At 45.1% G+C, this 18,876-nt stretch overlaps 1 protein-coding gene across 1 annotated transcript; it reads right to left on the minus strand.

Annotated features, from left to right (window-relative positions):
• Positions 1-1,679: 1,679 nt before the first annotated feature.
• On the minus strand, positions 1,680-14,623 carry DOLPP1 (dolichyldiphosphatase 1). The gene is made up of 8 exons (XM_042878938.1): positions 14,517-14,623; positions 8,342-8,442; positions 6,575-6,659; positions 6,222-6,321; positions 5,300-5,398; positions 3,930-4,058; positions 2,950-3,039; positions 1,680-2,530 (listed from the first exon to the last, which is right to left on the minus strand). Exons 1-8 carry the CDS (start codon positions 14,590-14,592, stop codon positions 2,494-2,496), a joined length of 717 nt encoding a protein of 238 aa, XP_042734872.1. The 5' UTR covers positions 14,593-14,623; the 3' UTR covers positions 1,680-2,493.
• Between the last annotated feature and the right edge of the window lie 4,253 nt (positions 14,624-18,876).

Consider the following 18,876-nt stretch of genomic DNA (forward strand, 5'->3'; position numbering starts at 1 on the left):
CAGCTTTGTACCCAGTTCTGCTCTCCATGAGGACATGTAATCCCTTCTCTAGTTCAACTGCTGCTTCCACACAGTTTTGCCAGCTGGCTTTCAGCTTACAAGAAACTGAAGAAGTGCCATCCACTCCTTAAGCACTTTTCAGCCTTTTCCTTAGGGAAGAACCTGCGATCCCCCTTCTGACTTTGTAAGTTCACTTCTAAGTGATGCAAAGAAAAAAATAAGTCCTAAGTGATTAGTACCAGCTGTCAGACTCATTCGTAAGATGCCACTATGTTACAAGGCTTACGTGATGTTCTATCCCAATTTTAATACAGCAAGTCCAGTTCCACGTTCCCATGAAAGCTGTAAGATGCCTCTTCATTTGGGTGCACCTTCAGAGCTGATCTAGTGCTCAGGTCCTTCAGACGGTAAGAGAAACAGGACCGCTCGTGTTATGCAACAAGTTAGAACAGTTCTTAAACCTGACTCAATGCAACTGAAAAACAATTAGTTCACTACACAAAGCTACCTAAACAGAGAAATTTAAATGGCTTCATTCCTGAACTGAATCAGGATTGCTACTTTCTACTCTACAGTTAATACTCTGGTTGTCCAACAGTTTGTACAGCAGCCAACTCCTGCTCCTTATAAACACACAAACTCCTATGGCAACAGGCACAGATGAAAACTTAAAAAAAAAAAAAATACAAAAATTTTAAAAATCAAGACGAACAGAAACATCTCACTTCAAGCAGCTTTATAATGCAGGAGTCTGTTTAAAGTGAAGATATTAAAACAGGCAGCAAGACTGAGATGTGACAGTCATTTTACCTCTGCTCACATGACTGCATCGAAGGCACACCAATGACCTTTGAGCCAGAAGCTGTCCTTTATCTGTGAAAGTTCAAGTCAATTGTGCTTTGAATAAATATTTCTCTGTACTTGCACTTGAACTGCTGCATTATATACTAGAAATACAGGAAGTGTCCATGCACAGCCCTGAAGCACGTTGAGTATAGCCCTTGCCAGGTTAACTCACGGATGGCTGAAGTCGTAGGCATCACCAGCACACACAGATGGCAGGCACACTCCCACAGAGACACAGCACCCAGAGAGCTGACTAGCCAAACAAAGAATCCAACGGAAGAAGGATGGAAAACAAAACTTGTTTGTAGGAGTTTGGTATTCAAGGTTGCTCCTGCTGAACCCTGAGCAACCCACCATAAGAACTGGCAGGAGTATCTGCTAGAATAATTCACCACTTGAGTTCACAATTGGATTCCAACGGGACTCTTTAAAAATTCACACAGCAGCTGAGCTAGCTATTAGTTGTTCACCTTATTTGTCTACAGCTGTCATTTTGTTCATCTTTAAAATCCTTCTAACAAAAATAATACTAATAATAAAATTAAAAAAAAAAATCCAGTGCTTAAGACAGAAACTAGCAACTGAATTTTGTAAGGCTTTGGGCTGACCCTTACTGGAGCATAGCATTGCTTGTAACCAATGGGTTTCTAGTGCTATCAGTAGCACACCCAGTACAACAGACGCTGTACAGATCCCAACAACCCTGAGGTAATAAAAGAATAAAGGAAGAGATGAAATAAACATGAGATACGTATGGTAACCTTGCCACCTAGAAGAGATTCTGAGAAAGACACCCTTGCTAATTACATACCAGGAGCAGCAGTGGAAAATAATAATAATAATAATAATAATATCAGTGTATTTCAGTTTTCCTTTGTTTTACACACACACTCCCCTTAACAGAATCCGTGCAGGCTTCCCCACAGAATCATCACTAGTGTTTTAAAAAAAAAAATAATATTCAAATCTTTAGTACTTTCTGTCTGTACAAAGTGCAGTTGGAATTGATTTTGATCACCCAGGCTGGTTGTAGAAAGGGAAGAAACCCTCCTCTCCCTTCTACCTCGGTCACGCCATCTCAGTTCCCCTCCCTCCTGAGAAATGTTTAAAAACTAAAAGCTCTAATTAACCATGACCAACTGGAGATTAGTTTTGTCATCTTCCTCCAAAAAGAAAAACCCCCAAACAAAAAAGCAAAACAAAACACACAAGGCCTCTCCCACCCCAAAAACAATTGCTCCATTTAAAAAAAAAATAAATAAATAGTGTGTATATTTCATGCTAAAGAAAAAAAAAAAAAAAGAAGAAAAAAAAAGAAAAAAAGTCACAGAAATGATTTCTTTTGGTTTTCCCTCCCCCAAACATGACACCAGGCATTTTCACCCCCTTCCCCTGACGTAGACATGATGGTACATTCCAACCGGCAATGTGCATCTGTGTTGAAAATGAGTTTCTACTCCTGCACGGTCCCACATGCATCAGGGAGCATCCAGCTAGCTGCTAAAGCAGAGCAAAGGCTTTCAGGTTTTGGGTATGGTCCCTGCCTGTTCCTTTGGTCCGTCTGTTTAAAGGCTCCTCGCTGCTCCCAGGTCTCTGCTCTTGTCTGTCTCTGTTAAAACGCACGCTCTGGTCCCCACACCTCCTGAGTCACTGGAGCTTCGTACCCAGCTTGCGCTGTCTGTTTCTGCAACACCACAACAGAGGACAAGGTGAGACAGGCAAACCAGTGGGTAAAAGACAGAAGGATTAAAGCAAGGCTTTGCACAGCTTCACACAAAACTGCCCCCATCACACTCTGCGGGGATTTCAGTCCTTCCTACTCCCTACACAACAGCCGCCATGTTCGAAGTGTGCACAAGCTCACGCACAGATGCAAGATTAAAAACACCTGCTTGCAAGGAACATGGACTGGAAAGCTGGCATAACTCCATAAATTAAACACTAACCTCCCCAGCAGATCCACCTTCCACATGCAGTAGTTGCCTACAACTTGGGGTTTCTTACACTGCTCCATCCACAGCAGCCATTATTTTCTAATACGTAAGAACCACATCTCAAGTCAAGCTAGCTACAGCTCTTGCTCCCTCACCTCAGATCACTTACCTTGCTTCTGCTCTTGTGACTGTATATTCAAACCACAGGATGTTAGGAATGAGGCTGGTGTCTCGGATTAAAAAGAACTCTGAAATGGGCCTGAAAGTAGAGAAGGTGGTAGAAAGTGGAGAAATCAGATTTGCTCTCTACCCAATTTTGATCAGAATACAAAAACAAAACAACCCTAATACATAACGACACAGCATAAAATCTGGTTCAAATATAACATTGCTATTCTATTATCCTTCGAGTCTGGGAAGAAGGCTCCTTGTTAAATTCAATCAGAGAAAAGAATAGTTTTTTCTTTTCTCATATAATATTTTTGGACTGTGTTAAGTTTAAATGGCTTTGTAATCTCACTTGGTTGTCAAACTGATTAAGAAGTTGCTCAAAGAAGTTATGAAGACTCTGCCCCTGGAGGTGCCCAAAGCCAGGCCAGATGGGGCCCTGGGCAGCCTGAGCTGGTGGGGGACACCCAACCACAACAGGGCTGGAACTGGGGGGGCTTTAAGGTCCCTTCCTTCCCAAACCATTCTATGATATGAAAAGCTACTTCTTAACCAATAGTCTGCCACAACCTACAACTTTAGAGGGGCCTTACAAATGTGTTTCTTAAATGTCCTCTCTCCCCCATCCATACGTGATCTTTTGTATAGACATGCAGAAGAAAACACAGAAGAACATGTTATACAGCTGTACAACAAAGCCATCAAAGCTGGAACAGAACCCAGGAATTCCCATTTCTAATACTTATAACATAGTTAACAGGACTTTGATCAGCCCATGGAGACAGGGCTTCTACAGCTACAACAGTTTTAGAAACTAAAGTATCTCTGCATTTTTCCTTCAGATGCAAGATACAATTTTTACACTTTTTTTTGTACTTTATGGTGTAATCAATTCATTTCAAGAAACTCATTTAATGAGCACAACGGTGATCTAAGAAATGCAGACTTGCAGGAATAAAACCTCACAGAACAGAGACTCACCATGCAGCTATCCTTGGGAAGAGAGGAGTTAGTATCTCTTGTGTGAAGGCAAACCAGGCTATGGCCATAACGCTTCCTGCCACACCTCCATATAAGACTTGGCTCCAGGTGTGGTAAAGCAAATAAACCCTGCAGTGGAAGAGAAAAGTCACCAGGCAGGCATTAAAGCAAGAGTAGGTGCAACTCAAGGCTGGACTCACTCAAGTTCTGAGGAAGTTATCCTCCAGATGTCAGAAGTGGATATTTTACTTCATTTTTCATTAAAAAGTTGAAAAAGCTGGAATACAAACTGTGCCTCCTCTGCTGCAGCAGATTCAGCTTACAATTTCTATGTTGGGCTTAACTGAATAATTCACCACGTATCACCACGATGAGCTGAAGAACTGCCACTGTAGTTCCCATGAGAGACTTCTCCAAAGCCAGCAGCAGAAATCTCCTTCAAGCCACCAAGGCTTGCAGACTTGAAACATTTTTGTCTTAGTTTTGCAGCTCTCAAGTGTGACAACACACAGGCTGCACAACCACAGAGCACCTACTGCAGTTGCAACCAACCAGAAAGCTGTGTTGATGGTTCCTAAAGTTACCCCTGCACACAACCTACATGAATCACACTCAAAATTCTTCTCCCCCCATGCGTGCAGCCATTAAGATCACCTTAGTTGACCGGCTTTGCAGAAAGATTTCCTCACAAGTTAATCTTTATTTGAATTAGACCATACATCTTTTATGAAATTGTCCTGCCAGTTTTAAAAGCAACCAGTAATAAGGAGGCAGCACTAGCATGCAGCCAACTGTCCAAACTACTCTGCTGTGGAAGATTCAGGCTGGAAATAAGGCTGTATCTGTCTGCTTCCACCCACTGAAGCACATCGTATTATTTGTTAAAGGAAAAAAGTAAATCATTATCAACACTTCATTTTCATTACTCGTGATGTTAACATAACTAAATCTTGCAAGTCAAACAGCTATAAATGTCTGTAGCTAATGCTCAAGCAAAACAAACAGTTTGACCCACTGTAGCAACCCACGTGCTGCAGATGCTGGTGTGCCAAGCCATGGTGCAATGCTTTCATGATTAGTGCTGGAAAGAGGGCTAGGCAGTGAGGCTTGAGCATGGCAATGGAGCCAGCAGGGAGCTGGGCACAGGCTCAGGTGATCTCACAGGTTTCATAAATGCATCTGTGAAGCACCACACACGTAGCACCTTTGTCTCGTTATTTGAAGGGGCTCATGGCAACGCAGCAAAAGCTCTCTCACTTGCACAGTCGTAGAGAATTACATCAGAAACAAGGGACAAAGAAGGACAGCTCTGCGGGCTGTTAAAAGCCACAGGGGTGTATGAGAGCATAAGACAAACAATTGCTCCATACCTACTATATGAGACTAGCAAAGCCACTGTGACGAGGCAGATGGACAGCACATGTCGCCATAGTAAATCCAGAAACCTCGCATTGTTTGTTTGGTGCATTCTGAAAGAGATGGAGAGCCATTAGCACAGTGGCAGGAAGCTGAGGAGTCCTTGTCACTACTCTCACTACTTCTGAAACCCTAGGAAAGCTCTGCTCCAAGGGGTGATGGGCAGCTCAGTATCATCCCAGCATCAGTCTGTCCCACTGGCAGCAGTTACACAGAAGCCAGAAAGCCATACTTCTCTCTTCAACTGTTTTCAGGGATTGCTGTGATGGAGCCAGAACGCTGACAATTACCACAACTGATGTGAAAGGCACGTGCCAAGCATATGCAACAAGGAGCTAAGACCTCAGAGTCCTCCACTGCCCATAAAGCTAGAAGGAACAATGAATTTTGCCCTTCACACTTGGAGCCACAAGACAGAGCCATGCCAGCAACATTTTCAGAACAGCACAGCGCAAAAAGACAGTACTTGGTATGGGAGATGAACTAAAAGGTCATGCAAGTGGGAAAAGGTATTACCTGAGACCACAGACAACCCCAATGACAAAACTGAGCAGATACATGAGAAAGTAGCTCTTCTTTCCTCCTCTCTACTCACCACCCTCCCCTTCCCTCACACTGATGGATCATCGTGGCTTGTAAGAAGCAAATTAGGAGACCTGTACCCAGACAGGCATCAGGAAGCCCACCCCTACCCTTCCCTTCTCAGCAGTGGTAACCACAGTCCTACATTCCAATAGAAACACTTCATCCACACAGCAAATTGTGGAGGGCCTCAGATTTAACTACACTGCGTGCTGAAGCAGCACACAGCAAGGAAGCCACCTACTGGAGGTGTTTCAACATATTAACAGCCAAAACCTGATACTGAACTTTTACCTTAAATAAAGGAACAGAAATGAATAGACAGAGAAAAACCACATGAACTGGGAGTGGCTGGACGGCATCCCATATTTTGTGGTCACTGTTGAATGGGCTTCTGGGAAGAGAAGAAGAAAGAGTATGGTCAAGGTCTGCCCTGTACACGGCAACAGGAACACTCCAAAGGTAAAGCCAAACAACTCCACTGGACTCTGCGCACACAGGTTCACAGGACACATCTCTGCCAGCCTTCTTACACCCAAACATCCAAAGCCAACACGAGGCAAACAGGAAAGCACCTTCTAACACCCCACAGCTATCATTCCACTCAAGGTCAACCAACCCCATGCCAGCAGCAGGCCGTACCGTACCTTCACAGGGCCGTGGCTCCCGGATAACATTTTTTATTAACCAGTTCACTCCCTCGTTGAAAGCCAGCCCTCCCAAGAAAGAGATCTGTGAAGGCAAGACAACTGTGTCATCCTATTTAAAAAGATTCATCTACTTACCAGGTTCTCTCTGTCGAGAAACCCCCAAGTCATGCATTTCTAATTTTCTTTTTTGACTACCAGTATTACAACCAGCAGCTTCCCAATACTCTAGCTGAGGAAGAAAAGCATTTATTTTTCAGTCTCCTTTGTGTATCTGACAACACATTGGGCACACAAAGCTGTCAGCTGATAATTCAGAGGACAACAATGACACGTGTACAGCAATAACGTTTGCACACTCCCATCAGGAAGCACAGAAAGAAGTACTTTTAAATAGAGCCTGTTTGAAGGGATCGTCTGTCACATTCAGCCAACAGGGGGAGCACACACACCACTATTTGGGCAATTAGCTCAAAGAGCAATTTTTTAGGCTTTCTGGCTTTTCCCCTCTATGAATGTTTCCATCCTGAAGCTGCTGCCTTCAGCCTAAAATGAAGTCACATTCTGAAGATTGGCAGCAATCGCTGTTCTTCTTATCACACAGTTCATCAGCAGTAATAATAGGTTGACGGCCGGACTTGAAAGGTGGAAAAGACCTCCTAAGATCACCATGATTTCCTACAGCCCCTCGAGCTTAAGTCCTACTGCTGTGACAAAATTCCCAGCTGGTGGTGACACTGACTCCTCAACGCTCAGCCCTACTTGAGTTTCCCACTCTGTGTCCTGATCTACGGGCAGCTGGTGCCTCACACCAGTTCACATGAACTGGGAGCCAACCTCAACCCTTGGTGCATCACTGATAACCATCTAACAAGTGTTAGATGATAACAATCATCAAAAATCTGTTGATTTTCAGACAGTAGATGCTCTAGGTTATGTTCAGCCTTGGGGCAGCAGAAGAGGAAAAAAAAAAAAGTTGGATTGTCTAAATTTAACAGCTGTCTTTCCTTCAGTTTAGGAACCTAGAAGTCCCACTCCCAGGTCCCCTGAGCCACTGGTTCCCACGACACCATGGCCTTGTATCAGGAACCTGCTGCCAAAATCCCTTCAGTGGCCCCATTTTATCTGTTTACCGAGAGCAAATTTTACAAGTGCTTCATGCCTCCTGAAGAGCATTTATCCATGACATTGACTCCCAACCACCTGTCAGAGCAGGCAAAGCACTACTGAGGAGTCCTTTATTGCTCACTTGGACAGAAGTGAAGTCTCTTCCGTCCCTGCTATTCAATGCACAGCTGGGAAGCAGCCCTGAGACAGATCCAGTCCCGCAGGAATTTGTAGGTTTTATTTTGAATCTTATTTTGTGCCTCCCTGCTGTTCAGAGAAAGCACATCCTACTGAGTCAGACACCATTTCCTGCACATTATCCATCTTGCAAACCCTGCCGATGCTATGACCCTCATGGATTTTGGATCAAGGTAAAATGCTACTATATCCCCCCATGAAACAGCACTGAATCTCAGATATCTCTCATTGATGTTTGTGCACAGATCTGGCTAAAACATAGCACAGAGTAACAGAACATCAAAGACTAATCTTTTAGCCTTAACAAATGGTAGCATCTCCTGCTGTTGACAGCAGGTCACCTTACCTAAGCTTTTTTTTTTCCTGTTTACAGAGAGCAAAAGTGTGAAAACAGGAGCACCATGTCACAAATGCCAACATTTCTGTTGTAAGGAGAAGCTGGGTAGGGAGAGAAAAACTCACCGTGTGAAGCTCTCTCTTGAATATGATGAGTGTTACAAAGCCAACAATAATGAATATTGGACCAAGACTCAAATAAGCTAAAAGCTGACCAGAGAAATCACCTAGGGAAACAAACAAGAGAAACAAATCAGCCTGAACTTCACAAGTACTTGTCACCAGGATGTGGGTCAGCTGCTGCCCCGAATGGCTGAGAGCAGAGGGGTAAACTCAGCACTGCAGCACGTCTCCATTTTGCAGACTGACAGCAACTGTGGAGCCCAACGGGAGCTGAGGCAAGGAAGGCAGCAGTGCTCACATGCAGGTTCAAAAGCGGGGATGAGAGGAGCTTGGCATCCTTCAGCAGAGATTACTGCCAGCCAATTTACAACAGTGACCACGGGTGTGGGCCCAGAGCCACTTTAACCCAGCAGAAGCGCAGGCTGCTGCAGAAGAGGCAGCATCTTTCCCTCCCCGCATTCACACTGCCTGCCCGTGCCAGCAATTACCAGAAAACACTCCCCAAACAAATCCTTTCCCACTCCCTTCCTAAAATGGGTTCGTTTTCAGCTGGATCAGCTTCCTAATCTGTCTCACCATGTGTCTGCATGAACACTAGCATTAGCAACACAGGGAGGAAACAAATAGCTAAACACTGCAGATGAAGGGAGGAGGGGAAAAAAAAAGAAAGCCAAGGATTTTTTTGTCAGTAGCCCACTTGTGTCATACAGAAGGGATACTGGGCCTGCACCTCACTAGCAAACAGTGTAGTCATCCCCTGGAAGAATCCAGGAGATCTCACAAGAAGACATAAGGCACTTCAGACACATGTCTGCTTTATGCTGAACTAGCATGGACACAGGAAGGGGAAAGCAACATTGCAGAGCTATGCATCACAACCCAAGTCTGCCCTGCTTCTGTTCCCTGAAGAATTAGATTTGGGAACAACTTCATCACCAAGCAGAATTCCTACATGTTTTAGTTTGTAACGCCAGTGAAATCCAGATTTGCAGGATAAACCCCCAAGAATACTGGGGTTTGGTTGGAGTGAGGTTATATTTTGTTCATAACCTGAAAAGTGTTAGAAAACACTCAATTTGGAACTTTTCTTATGACACGTGGCAGGTTTGCTCTGCAGCAGGTGGGTTCCAGAAGCCACCAAAGCAGAACTGTGACCTATCATGGTAATGCAAAGTGGAAGTAGGTGCATCAGCTGCCTACCAACAGAGCATCACGCCCCTAACGGTGTTTCATATAAATTACACTCCATGAACTGACCTTAAATGAAGAAGAAATTCATGAGATAAGCTACCAGACATCCCAAACTGAAAGCTTTAGGAACACTTTCCAGAAGCCTCAGTTCCAGTGTCATCAATACAGGTTAGTTCCTCACTGAGGAATCGCCACGTTTCAGATCACTCTCTGTAAATCCATGGTACGTAAGTATTTTGGTATTGAAGACATTATTTTGTCAACAGAAACCAAATTATTTGTCTTCTGGGGAAGGGCAGGGGGATGTCTCTTACCTGCTCAGACAGAGGAATACTTCAGGATGTTGCCTTTAATTTAAAAAGCACCAGTAACATCATATTGAGGATCCTCCATGATGCTATCAGAGAGCATTCCCAATAAATCAAACCACCAGCACACACTTCCCACCTGAACCCAATACCACAAATCAGTCAACACTTAACTGCCCCTTTAAAACAGAACAGAGACAGTACCCACAGCACCTCCTATTGCTGTGGCCAACATAATCAAACAGGATCACGTTCTGAAGCTGCTCTTTCTAGATGAGGTAACAAAATAGCTGTGCATTAACTGAAGCCTGTGCCCTGCAAACTGCACCAGAAACTCAATAGAACCATCATAAGAGCACTTGCTAGATTAGCAGGTTAAGGCAGAGCTAGGCTAACGGAACCAGCTCTGCAATGACTGGAAGTGCAGGCGAAGGAGCTGGGAGAGCAGGGCTGTGCTGAGCGCTGCTCAGAGCCCCAGGGAATGACAACTTGTATCATTGCTGCCCACTCTCACGCTCCAGCACACTCAGGGAACTCTTCCCAGGGAGCGGGGAATCGCAGGAGAGCCGGCAGCTTCACATCCATCAGATCTAGCAAGCAGGTTCCATTATGAAAAGAATTCCTCAATTTTGCTTCAACTTGAGAACACAAAGTAATGCCTCCGGCCAGGGAGAGCACACCTCATGAGCAGCACCAAAATCTCTGGAAACTGCAAGAAAAAAATATATTTAATACACAGCCTGGGTTCTTATTTGTTGTGGTTGTTTTATTTTATTTATTTTTTTTTAAGTAAATCCAGCATCATTTAAGGAGGAAGATGAAAAATAAAGAACCTAACTACCTCAATTATAGGCATCCAAGGGATGAACAGAAGGAACACCACTCACAGCTCAGAAGTGCACCATTTCTTCCACCTTCATTCAGCATTTACTTCTGCTCTAATTCAACATTTTACCCAGCATTCTGTCAGGGGAAACACGCAAGGTTTGCCACACCAGCTCAACCTGCACATAAGAAAAATGTGAATCAACAGCACTACCCACATCCTACCACAAGACCTGGCTTTACCACCACAGCTTCCTATTGAGGCATCTCCTTGTGGCACTGCTGCTGGTCTACGTGCAAGTTGCACAGACAAACACTGTATTTTGTTTCATGTGCATTGACACCAGTAAGAATTCATGACTGATTTCCATTTGCTCTGCTTGCACGCATCCTGCTGTCACAAGCTGTGCAACAACACAAATATTTTCAGGAGGCTTTAAACTACACCATGAGACACACAGACCTCAAACTTGTGCAGAAAGATTGAACGTAAAACCCAGCATTGAAGAAACCAAATCATCGGGTTTTAAAGAAATACTGAGGTGTGAAATGAGCCCCAGCTGGTGAGCTGCCACCCCGAGCAGAAAGCAGGGCAAGGACCTGCAGGGCAGACATGCTTATAGGGGCATCACAGGCTGACCGTCAGCCAGCTCTGCACACTTGCCACTCCACCTCTGCCTGACAATAGCAAACACACCTAAGAGAACACAGGAAGATTCTCAGTCATTCTGCAGAGAAAGGGTTTGCCACTGCAGGGTTCTGTCCTCACAGCTTGTCAAATGTGAAAAAGACAAGTCCCAAAGCTTTAAGGATCCCAGCTGCACTGAAGGATTTTTTTTTTAATCCCAAACAAACCAGAATCTGCGATTCTCCACCAGTGAAACTCAACCTACAGGCAGGAAGTCCCTGAAGATGTGTTTTAAGTCTGCAACACAAAGTCATGCCATGCAAAGTAATGCACACGGAAAAACAACAACCCTAATGATACACACACAGCAGTGGGATTTAGTTTAGTTAAAAATCATCTCTGGCTTAGCATGAGCCAACACCTTCAGAGCAGCATCCAGTGCACCGGAGCAGTCCAGAAACCAAGGAGAACATTTTAAGAGCCAGAAGTTACTGAGCTGAAATCACTAAAAATTCTTACGTGATTCTTGATGTAACGTAACAGCAAACACAGCAAAGGCAAATAGAAAGTGGATCAAGATAACAGAAATGGAACAGCAGCCACTCATATCAAGGAACTCCAGTTTTCAAGTGAAAAGGAAAAATAATGCAATAGCACTGGCTCTTGTATAATACAGAGAAATAGCAAACATTTGTTACGTCTCAGTGCACGTGAAATAGAGAGCATTCAATGAAATTACTGAGCAGTGAGCTTAACAGCAGAAAAAACATCAAGCTCAGTGCCACTGGTACTGCAGAGATCCAAAGTGGAAATGGGTCCAAAGAGCAATTAGAGTATAGCTTTTACGGACCCATTAACGGACATCACAATCCTGATGCAATCACCAGCTCGTTACTGGAAGATACACAGAAGAAGCATTACTCCTGCCCACCTGCCAGGGACCCCACACTGTGCCAAATGATCCCTTGGTTTCACAACAGCACAGTTGCTGCTATGAAAAGTGACAGCAGGATGTTTTTAAAGACCATCCCCCCAAGAAGCATGCTTTAATGCATTGTCAAGTAGCACTGCCATTGTCTGTCTTTTCTCTAGCTTTGACTTCGATGTTTTCTATCAATAATTTTTCCGTTAGGTTCTCAAAAATGCCATTATTCCATCTGTTTGCAGATCATTCTAGCAGAGCATTTATCTGTTGTTCCTCAAAGCTGACACTGCAAAAAGCTTCAAAGACTGTGCAGCCACCCCAGCACCACGAACGACCATCTGAAGTATCTGTATTGACAAGGAAACATTAGAGAGAGGCAGGAAAGATGAGCATCCTTCTGGATGCACCTGTCCCTTTCACAGCCACTAGCAGAAACCCAAGAACAGGCTTCCTCTGTCAGACAAACATCAGCCAAGACCGATGTTCAGCTGATCACAGTGGGAGGCCACTCACTCGCTGCAGACAAAAGCTGGGGCAACAGCAGCTCTGTGCTGAAAGTCTTTAAAGACAAGAGATTTGAAGAGTCAGTTGCCACCATGGCTCAGCTCGCTGCATGCCAGGCCAGCAGCCCCAGGGATCAGCCAAGAGCAAAAGAGTTTGTCACACGACGGTACGTGATGTGCCAAGAGAGTTTAATAATTTATGTTGGTAAAAGCAGGATCTATTTCTCATTCCAACCCCTCTCTGTCAGCACAAGGTTACATCAATTCCACCGTACTGAGCATACTGCTCATCATTATTTTATAAATATATTATCTAGCAGCTTTAATGGATCTGGACTTAAGCCCTACACAGACAGAGCATAACAGCTTTCTAAATAAAGTTAGAGCACTTCCCCTGAATCCAAGGCTGACCATCTTATTGCAAAGCATTTTTCTAGATCAGCATGGATGAAGACACTTCAGTACCTAGACATGTTTTAATCTTTCAGTCTTCTGTCTCTGTTTTTGGGCTTCCAGAATCACTCATTTGACCCAAGCCTAGCACAGTGCTCTTCCCTGTAACACACAGCCCTGAGCTGGCTGTGATTTATCTGCCCCACACAGTCACCTTCTGCATTGGACTGTAAAAAAAAAAAAGCAGTCAACGATGAGAGAAAATAATCACATTGTCACATTCCTCCAGGGTCCCTTTCCATCACAAACTAATCTATGATTATGACTCCTTAAGGTCTGTCGGGCGACCCTTACACTGCCAAACCTGCAGATTTCAAACACCCTCATTTCCCACCCCTGCCCAAGGAGGAGCACACAGCACACTGTGCACTGTCAGGTTCAGGTAAAGAAAGAAGACAGCGACGTGTCTGTGCTATGAGGAAAGATTCCCTCTTTTCCCCTTAGCTTTCACAGTGGCACGCTTGAAAAGCAGGTTAGCAGAAGAACATACGGGGTGAAGGAAAACACAGAAAAGGAACGAATGATCTTTCATGCACAACGTGGGGAAAACCCTGCAAACAGCCATGATGGGGAGTGCACAGGAGCTGTGTTCCTCAGCGCTCTGTCACACATCTCCCAGCTATGCCGGCACCTCCAGCCCTGCGGACTCCAAAGAGCTTCAGCAGCTTTTGGTACTGCGCTTCTGAGGGCAGCATCAGGAAGCAGAGCCCTGCAATAAGGCAAGCCTGGGGAACAGTGAGACGAACCAGCAGCACTAACACCACCTTCAGACTTTGACCAGACCAAAGATTAGTGGAGACTAATGCCCTGACACTTCACGCACTACTTTACCTTATTTTTGGACTACGAGCATGAAAAAATAAAGTCTCTCTGCCTCAACACAGCGCAAAGCACCTGAAGAGCCCCCAGACCCACCCGCTGCCGCGACACCCGCGGTGTGCACAGACGTTTACCGCCGCACACTGGGACCTCAGAGCTTCACGCAACCTCACCGAAGGGCGGCGGGGAAGGCGGGCCGGGCCGCAGGGCCCTCGCATCGCTGTGGGGACGGGAGCTCGCCCCCAGCTCCCCTCACGGCCCCATCCCCGCAGCCCCCGAGGCACAGCGCCCCGCGCAGCGCGCATGCGCCGAGTCCCCCCTCGCGGCTCACTATCCCGCAGCAAGCTCCACCGTCCCCCAGCGCGCACGCGCGCCCCGCCGCCTCCAGGCGCTCTCTCAATGGCTCACTATTTGGCAGCCGCCAGCCTGGCCCTCAGAGGTACCGTGGAGCGGCGGGCGGGGCCCGCCCAGAGGAGTAACGCAGTGAGGACCGGGGAGGTCGGGCGGGGGCGAAGCGGAGCTTTACCTGCGGGATACTCGACGTGAGTGAGGGAGACCGGCCGCCACGGAGCAGGGAGCGAGCACTCTCCGACTGCGGCCATCTTACCCGGATACCGGGCCGGGCCACCACAGCCAATTGGAGCGCAGTTAAGGGGCGGTGCGACCAATGGGCGGGGGCGATGAGAGCAGCGAGCCAATGACGATGAGCGGCAGGTGAGGCGCCGGCCAACCCAGAGCCACCCAATTAAAAATCGAACCCGGGGAGTGGCGGAGCCAATAGGCTGCTAGCATCGCTGCCCAATGGAATGGGGGCGCAGGTAGCCGGAATACCAATCGAGAGAAAGGCGGGCCTCAGCATCCTCCCTCATTGGAGGGAAGAGCTATGCAGATTAGCCAATCACCAGCTTCCATTGCAGCCCTCTCTTAGCCAATCGGCTGTGGCGGTTGGCGCGGGGGGCTGAGGAAGGGGCTTGCGGGCGGGGACGCTTAAAGCGGCCGTGTGGGGCCTGAGGCGCCCCGTCCCGCTCAGCTCCTGACGGCAGCGCGCGTGGATGAGGAACAGGGGACGCCCTGTGTTGTGAGATTGCTGCAGCTGCACTGCATCATTTCACTACTTAAAGCATAACGTTTCATTTTGCACTACGCGGGCACCAGCTGTGAGCTCTGCTGAAAATTCCTTTAGAACTGAAGACCCAATCAAAATGAACGGTCCCGTTATGTGGTCACAGAGCTACGCTTACCTGGAGAGCCCGAGGACAAAGCAGGACACACAGAGAAGGGAATACAGACAAAAAGAGCTCGCAAAAGGCAAATATACCTGAAGAGCAAGCCAAAGTTAATTACAGTTAAAAATAAATATTAAAAGTGCACAAGAGCAGTGCAGGAAGTGACACACAGAGGCAAGAGGCAGGGGATGGGTTGTCTCCTGTACATCAGGACTGGGCTATCCTGGCCTGAACACATTTTTTCCTGCAGCTTTCAAATAGCAATTGTATCCAATTCATTTTAAAAGCTTTTCAGGTTGGCACTGATCTTGTCATAGCGAGAAAAATAGCATCGAAGACTCATTATTTTGGAAAGAAAGAAAATATTTACTGCAGAAGTTCATTTCATTTCAGAGGAGTGATATAAGAGAGAGTGAGTGATTTACTGCTTTCACTATTTGAGCTAAATAAATCTCCTCCTTTCCCCGCTCTTGAATATAGAGTTGTGCTGGCGGAGTGGATTACATTTGATCTATGTACCATGACAAGTACTGAAAATTGTGGGCTTCATTGCTGCGTTCACCCACTCCTTCCTGAAGATAAGAAGAAAGTGTCAATACAGAGAGCAGCCTTTGCTCCGTTCCATCAGCATAAGAAAGCACAAAGCTGCTCTGAAGATGTCATGAGTATACAGTCTGACACCATGGAAACCAAGGTAAACCCCTTTTTAACTCTTTCAGCTAACATGCTGGGTGTGGCAAGAGACAGAAGTTCTCCTATTCATGAACATTTTATTTGCATATATCACAGTTCATGACAGGCTTGCATTAATGCTAACAGAAGCTTCTTTTAAGCATATGGTTGAAATTTCAGTCACCGTGGAAGCAAGCAACCTATGTGACTCAATCTATTTTCTGTGTCGTTTGAAAAGGAAAGTATTTAAACACAGTGCAATTGCCTCAGAGGAATAAGATGAGTTTGCTGCATCGCTCAGCAGATGGTCATCTCGAATATCAGCCCACAGTCTTTACTCTGCTTTTCTTTCACATAGGTTGGGAGACTGATAAGGATACTATAAGAAACCTGGACAATGTCCAAGAGATTCTGCTCCTTACTGAGATTATCTGTTATCACAATCCCAGACAGCTATCCTATGCACACCACATGTAAACACAATCAAACCACCAAGAGAAAAAGACAAATCTGAAAAATGAAACCCTGGAGTTTTCACCCACTGCTCGAAGTACAGTGAGTTGTCATGTTTATTTTATAGCTTGTTGGATCTCAGGGTATAGACTATTGAGTAGAATTTCATACAGACAAAACTATGAGAATTCACTTGCTCTGACTTTAGCATTTTGACTCTAAGACAAAGGAACTTTGCTTTATACTATTGCTCTCCTGGGAAGGGTGTTGCCACAACTGCCACCTGTATTGGAAACCAAGGTATCAGTTTCTAGCAGGTTTCTCTAGGTAGTTCAAGAACAAAAACCAAGATCGTGAAGGAAAGTTTTATTTGACTTATTCAACTTGTAATGCCCACATCCTAAGATAAGAGGTATTAGGAAGAAAAAAAATAGCCACAAAGCAAAAAAAGAAAAAAAAAAAAAAAAGGAAGAAGCCAAACACAGACAGATATTTACACCTTTAGAACATCAAGAAAAAAAAATAGGCACAAGTTTACATTCATTAGTTTCAGATATGGCCGAGAAACGTTCAACTGAAGAGGGGTAAATAAAATCCTGCTTTCCTCACATCCTTGCCTAAGACAGCACAAGTCATGCTTTTCAAAGCCACACTGATCTTGTACATAAAACAAGGCAAATAATCCTCATTTTTAATATGTTTTTGCTTTAAAGATCACAGAGCCCCTCCTAGAGCCATTCAGTTTAGTACATACATACTGAAGCACTGAGTATGTGCTTTGAGCGCTAGTGAAGCTTGTTACAATTCCCATGTAAAATGTGAGAGTCATGCAAATCTGTTTAAGTATCAGAAACTAGTAAAGGATTTTATTTCATAGCTGCTAAGCCTTTCAAATCTTACAAGTGTCAGCAGAGAATGATTTAACCCTTGAGAAAAAGGGTGCATTATAAAAGAGGCAAATATCTCTCGAGATCTCCCCACATACATATCTCATCTACTACTAATACTGAAGGATTCCTTTGCTAAACACAATATGCTAGGGAAAAAATTTCTGCTGTTCCCTTACAGAGCTGGAGGCAGACAGCTGCTGAGGCATCACCTTCTGCTGTGCCCTGCGAAGCAGGTGAATGTGACGTGGTTGCCGTTTCAGCCGAGCCCTGCTCTAGAAGGATCGGTGGAAACAGCCCCAGCGCCTCCAGCTCACATCCAGAAGGAACTGAATGCAGGAGGGGGCTCCCCTCCGGTCAGGGCTCTGAACCCACTGGTCTCAGCAGTACCGCCTAGAGGTGCCGAGAACGTTTTGCACTTCATCCAAAGCCACACGGGATCAGGCAGGAATGACATAGAAGCTGTGGGGGTTGGGGGATGTAGGAAAGCGTAGCATTCTCCTCAGGCAAAATAGTTTGTCTCAGCAAACATACTTGGCTTGAGCAGGAACGATTTAGTGCTGGCAGGTGGAAGGGAAGAACTCAAGCTTCAAAAAGCTGCAGATGTTCTTCAGGAACATCCATCTTTACCTTCCCTGCAAGGGCAGCACATCCCACTTGGAATAAGGGCTAAGCAAGAGAACAAAACTGTAATAAAACTATCTTTCTTCCATGTCACTGATTAGGAATTTACAATTTCATAGTTTAAGAAGCTACAATGCAAGTTGCATTTGCTTCACAAGGACCCTGTTGTAGTGTCCTCCCTTGTGATGTGAGCCACCAGTGGTCTCACCCATACACAAAGCAGGCAGGTTGCCCCGAGCACCAAGGCCTAAAGGCACCCAAAGTAGTAAATAAATATACATAAAACACAAAAATCTGAAATGAATAGCACTGATTGTTTAAATTTACAGTCCATCTTATTACATTGAACTAAACATTTTAGCATCTTTAAACCACTACACAAAGCTGCTGAAGTTACTCTGTTACAAACCTGCCATACAAGAGCATAAAGCACTAAAGTATTTTTTGGCAAAGTAACTTGCTTCCAGAATTTCACATACATTCAAATCACAGTGTACATACAACAGGTGTGTCACACTTATACGACATCCTCTATTTTCTCACAGTATATTCTGCCAGAAGCAGGCCACCTCAGAGACCTTTCCTCATTTCATTTGCTCTCTTAAATCCTTCCTATACAATCTCACTCAGGTCAGCTGCTCCTTACTTCTGCTTCAATGTTGTCCTGTTTGTTGCATTAATCTTGTCTCCAGGATAAGCCACATCAGTCTGATGTGTTTACAGAACAGATGTTACATGCTCTACCCTTGCCCTCTTGCAAGCATTCTGGGAGCATTATTTATGCCTTTTACATCCTCATGTTTACTTTTTCTCTGCTTACTTCCTGCCTTAACAACAGAATCCACATTAGGTTTCTGAAGAGGAAGAAAAATTTTATTCTCCAAGTGCACATACTGATTTTCCATTCCTATGGAAAGTCTTACGTTGTACTTCTTACATTCTACCTCCCCCCCCCGTCCGAAACCCCACATCGAAAGAGAGGTTAAGGAAGGAAGTAAGCAGAGAAAACACACGCAAAACAAAA

The sequence above is a fragment of the Lagopus leucura genome, unplaced genomic scaffold (genome assembly GCF_019238085.1).
Source record: "Lagopus leucura isolate 7727_CA_CO unplaced genomic scaffold, USGS_WTPT01 Super-Scaffold_100022, whole genome shotgun sequence".
Taxonomy (NCBI): domain Eukaryota; kingdom Metazoa; phylum Chordata; class Aves; order Galliformes; family Phasianidae; genus Lagopus; species Lagopus leucura.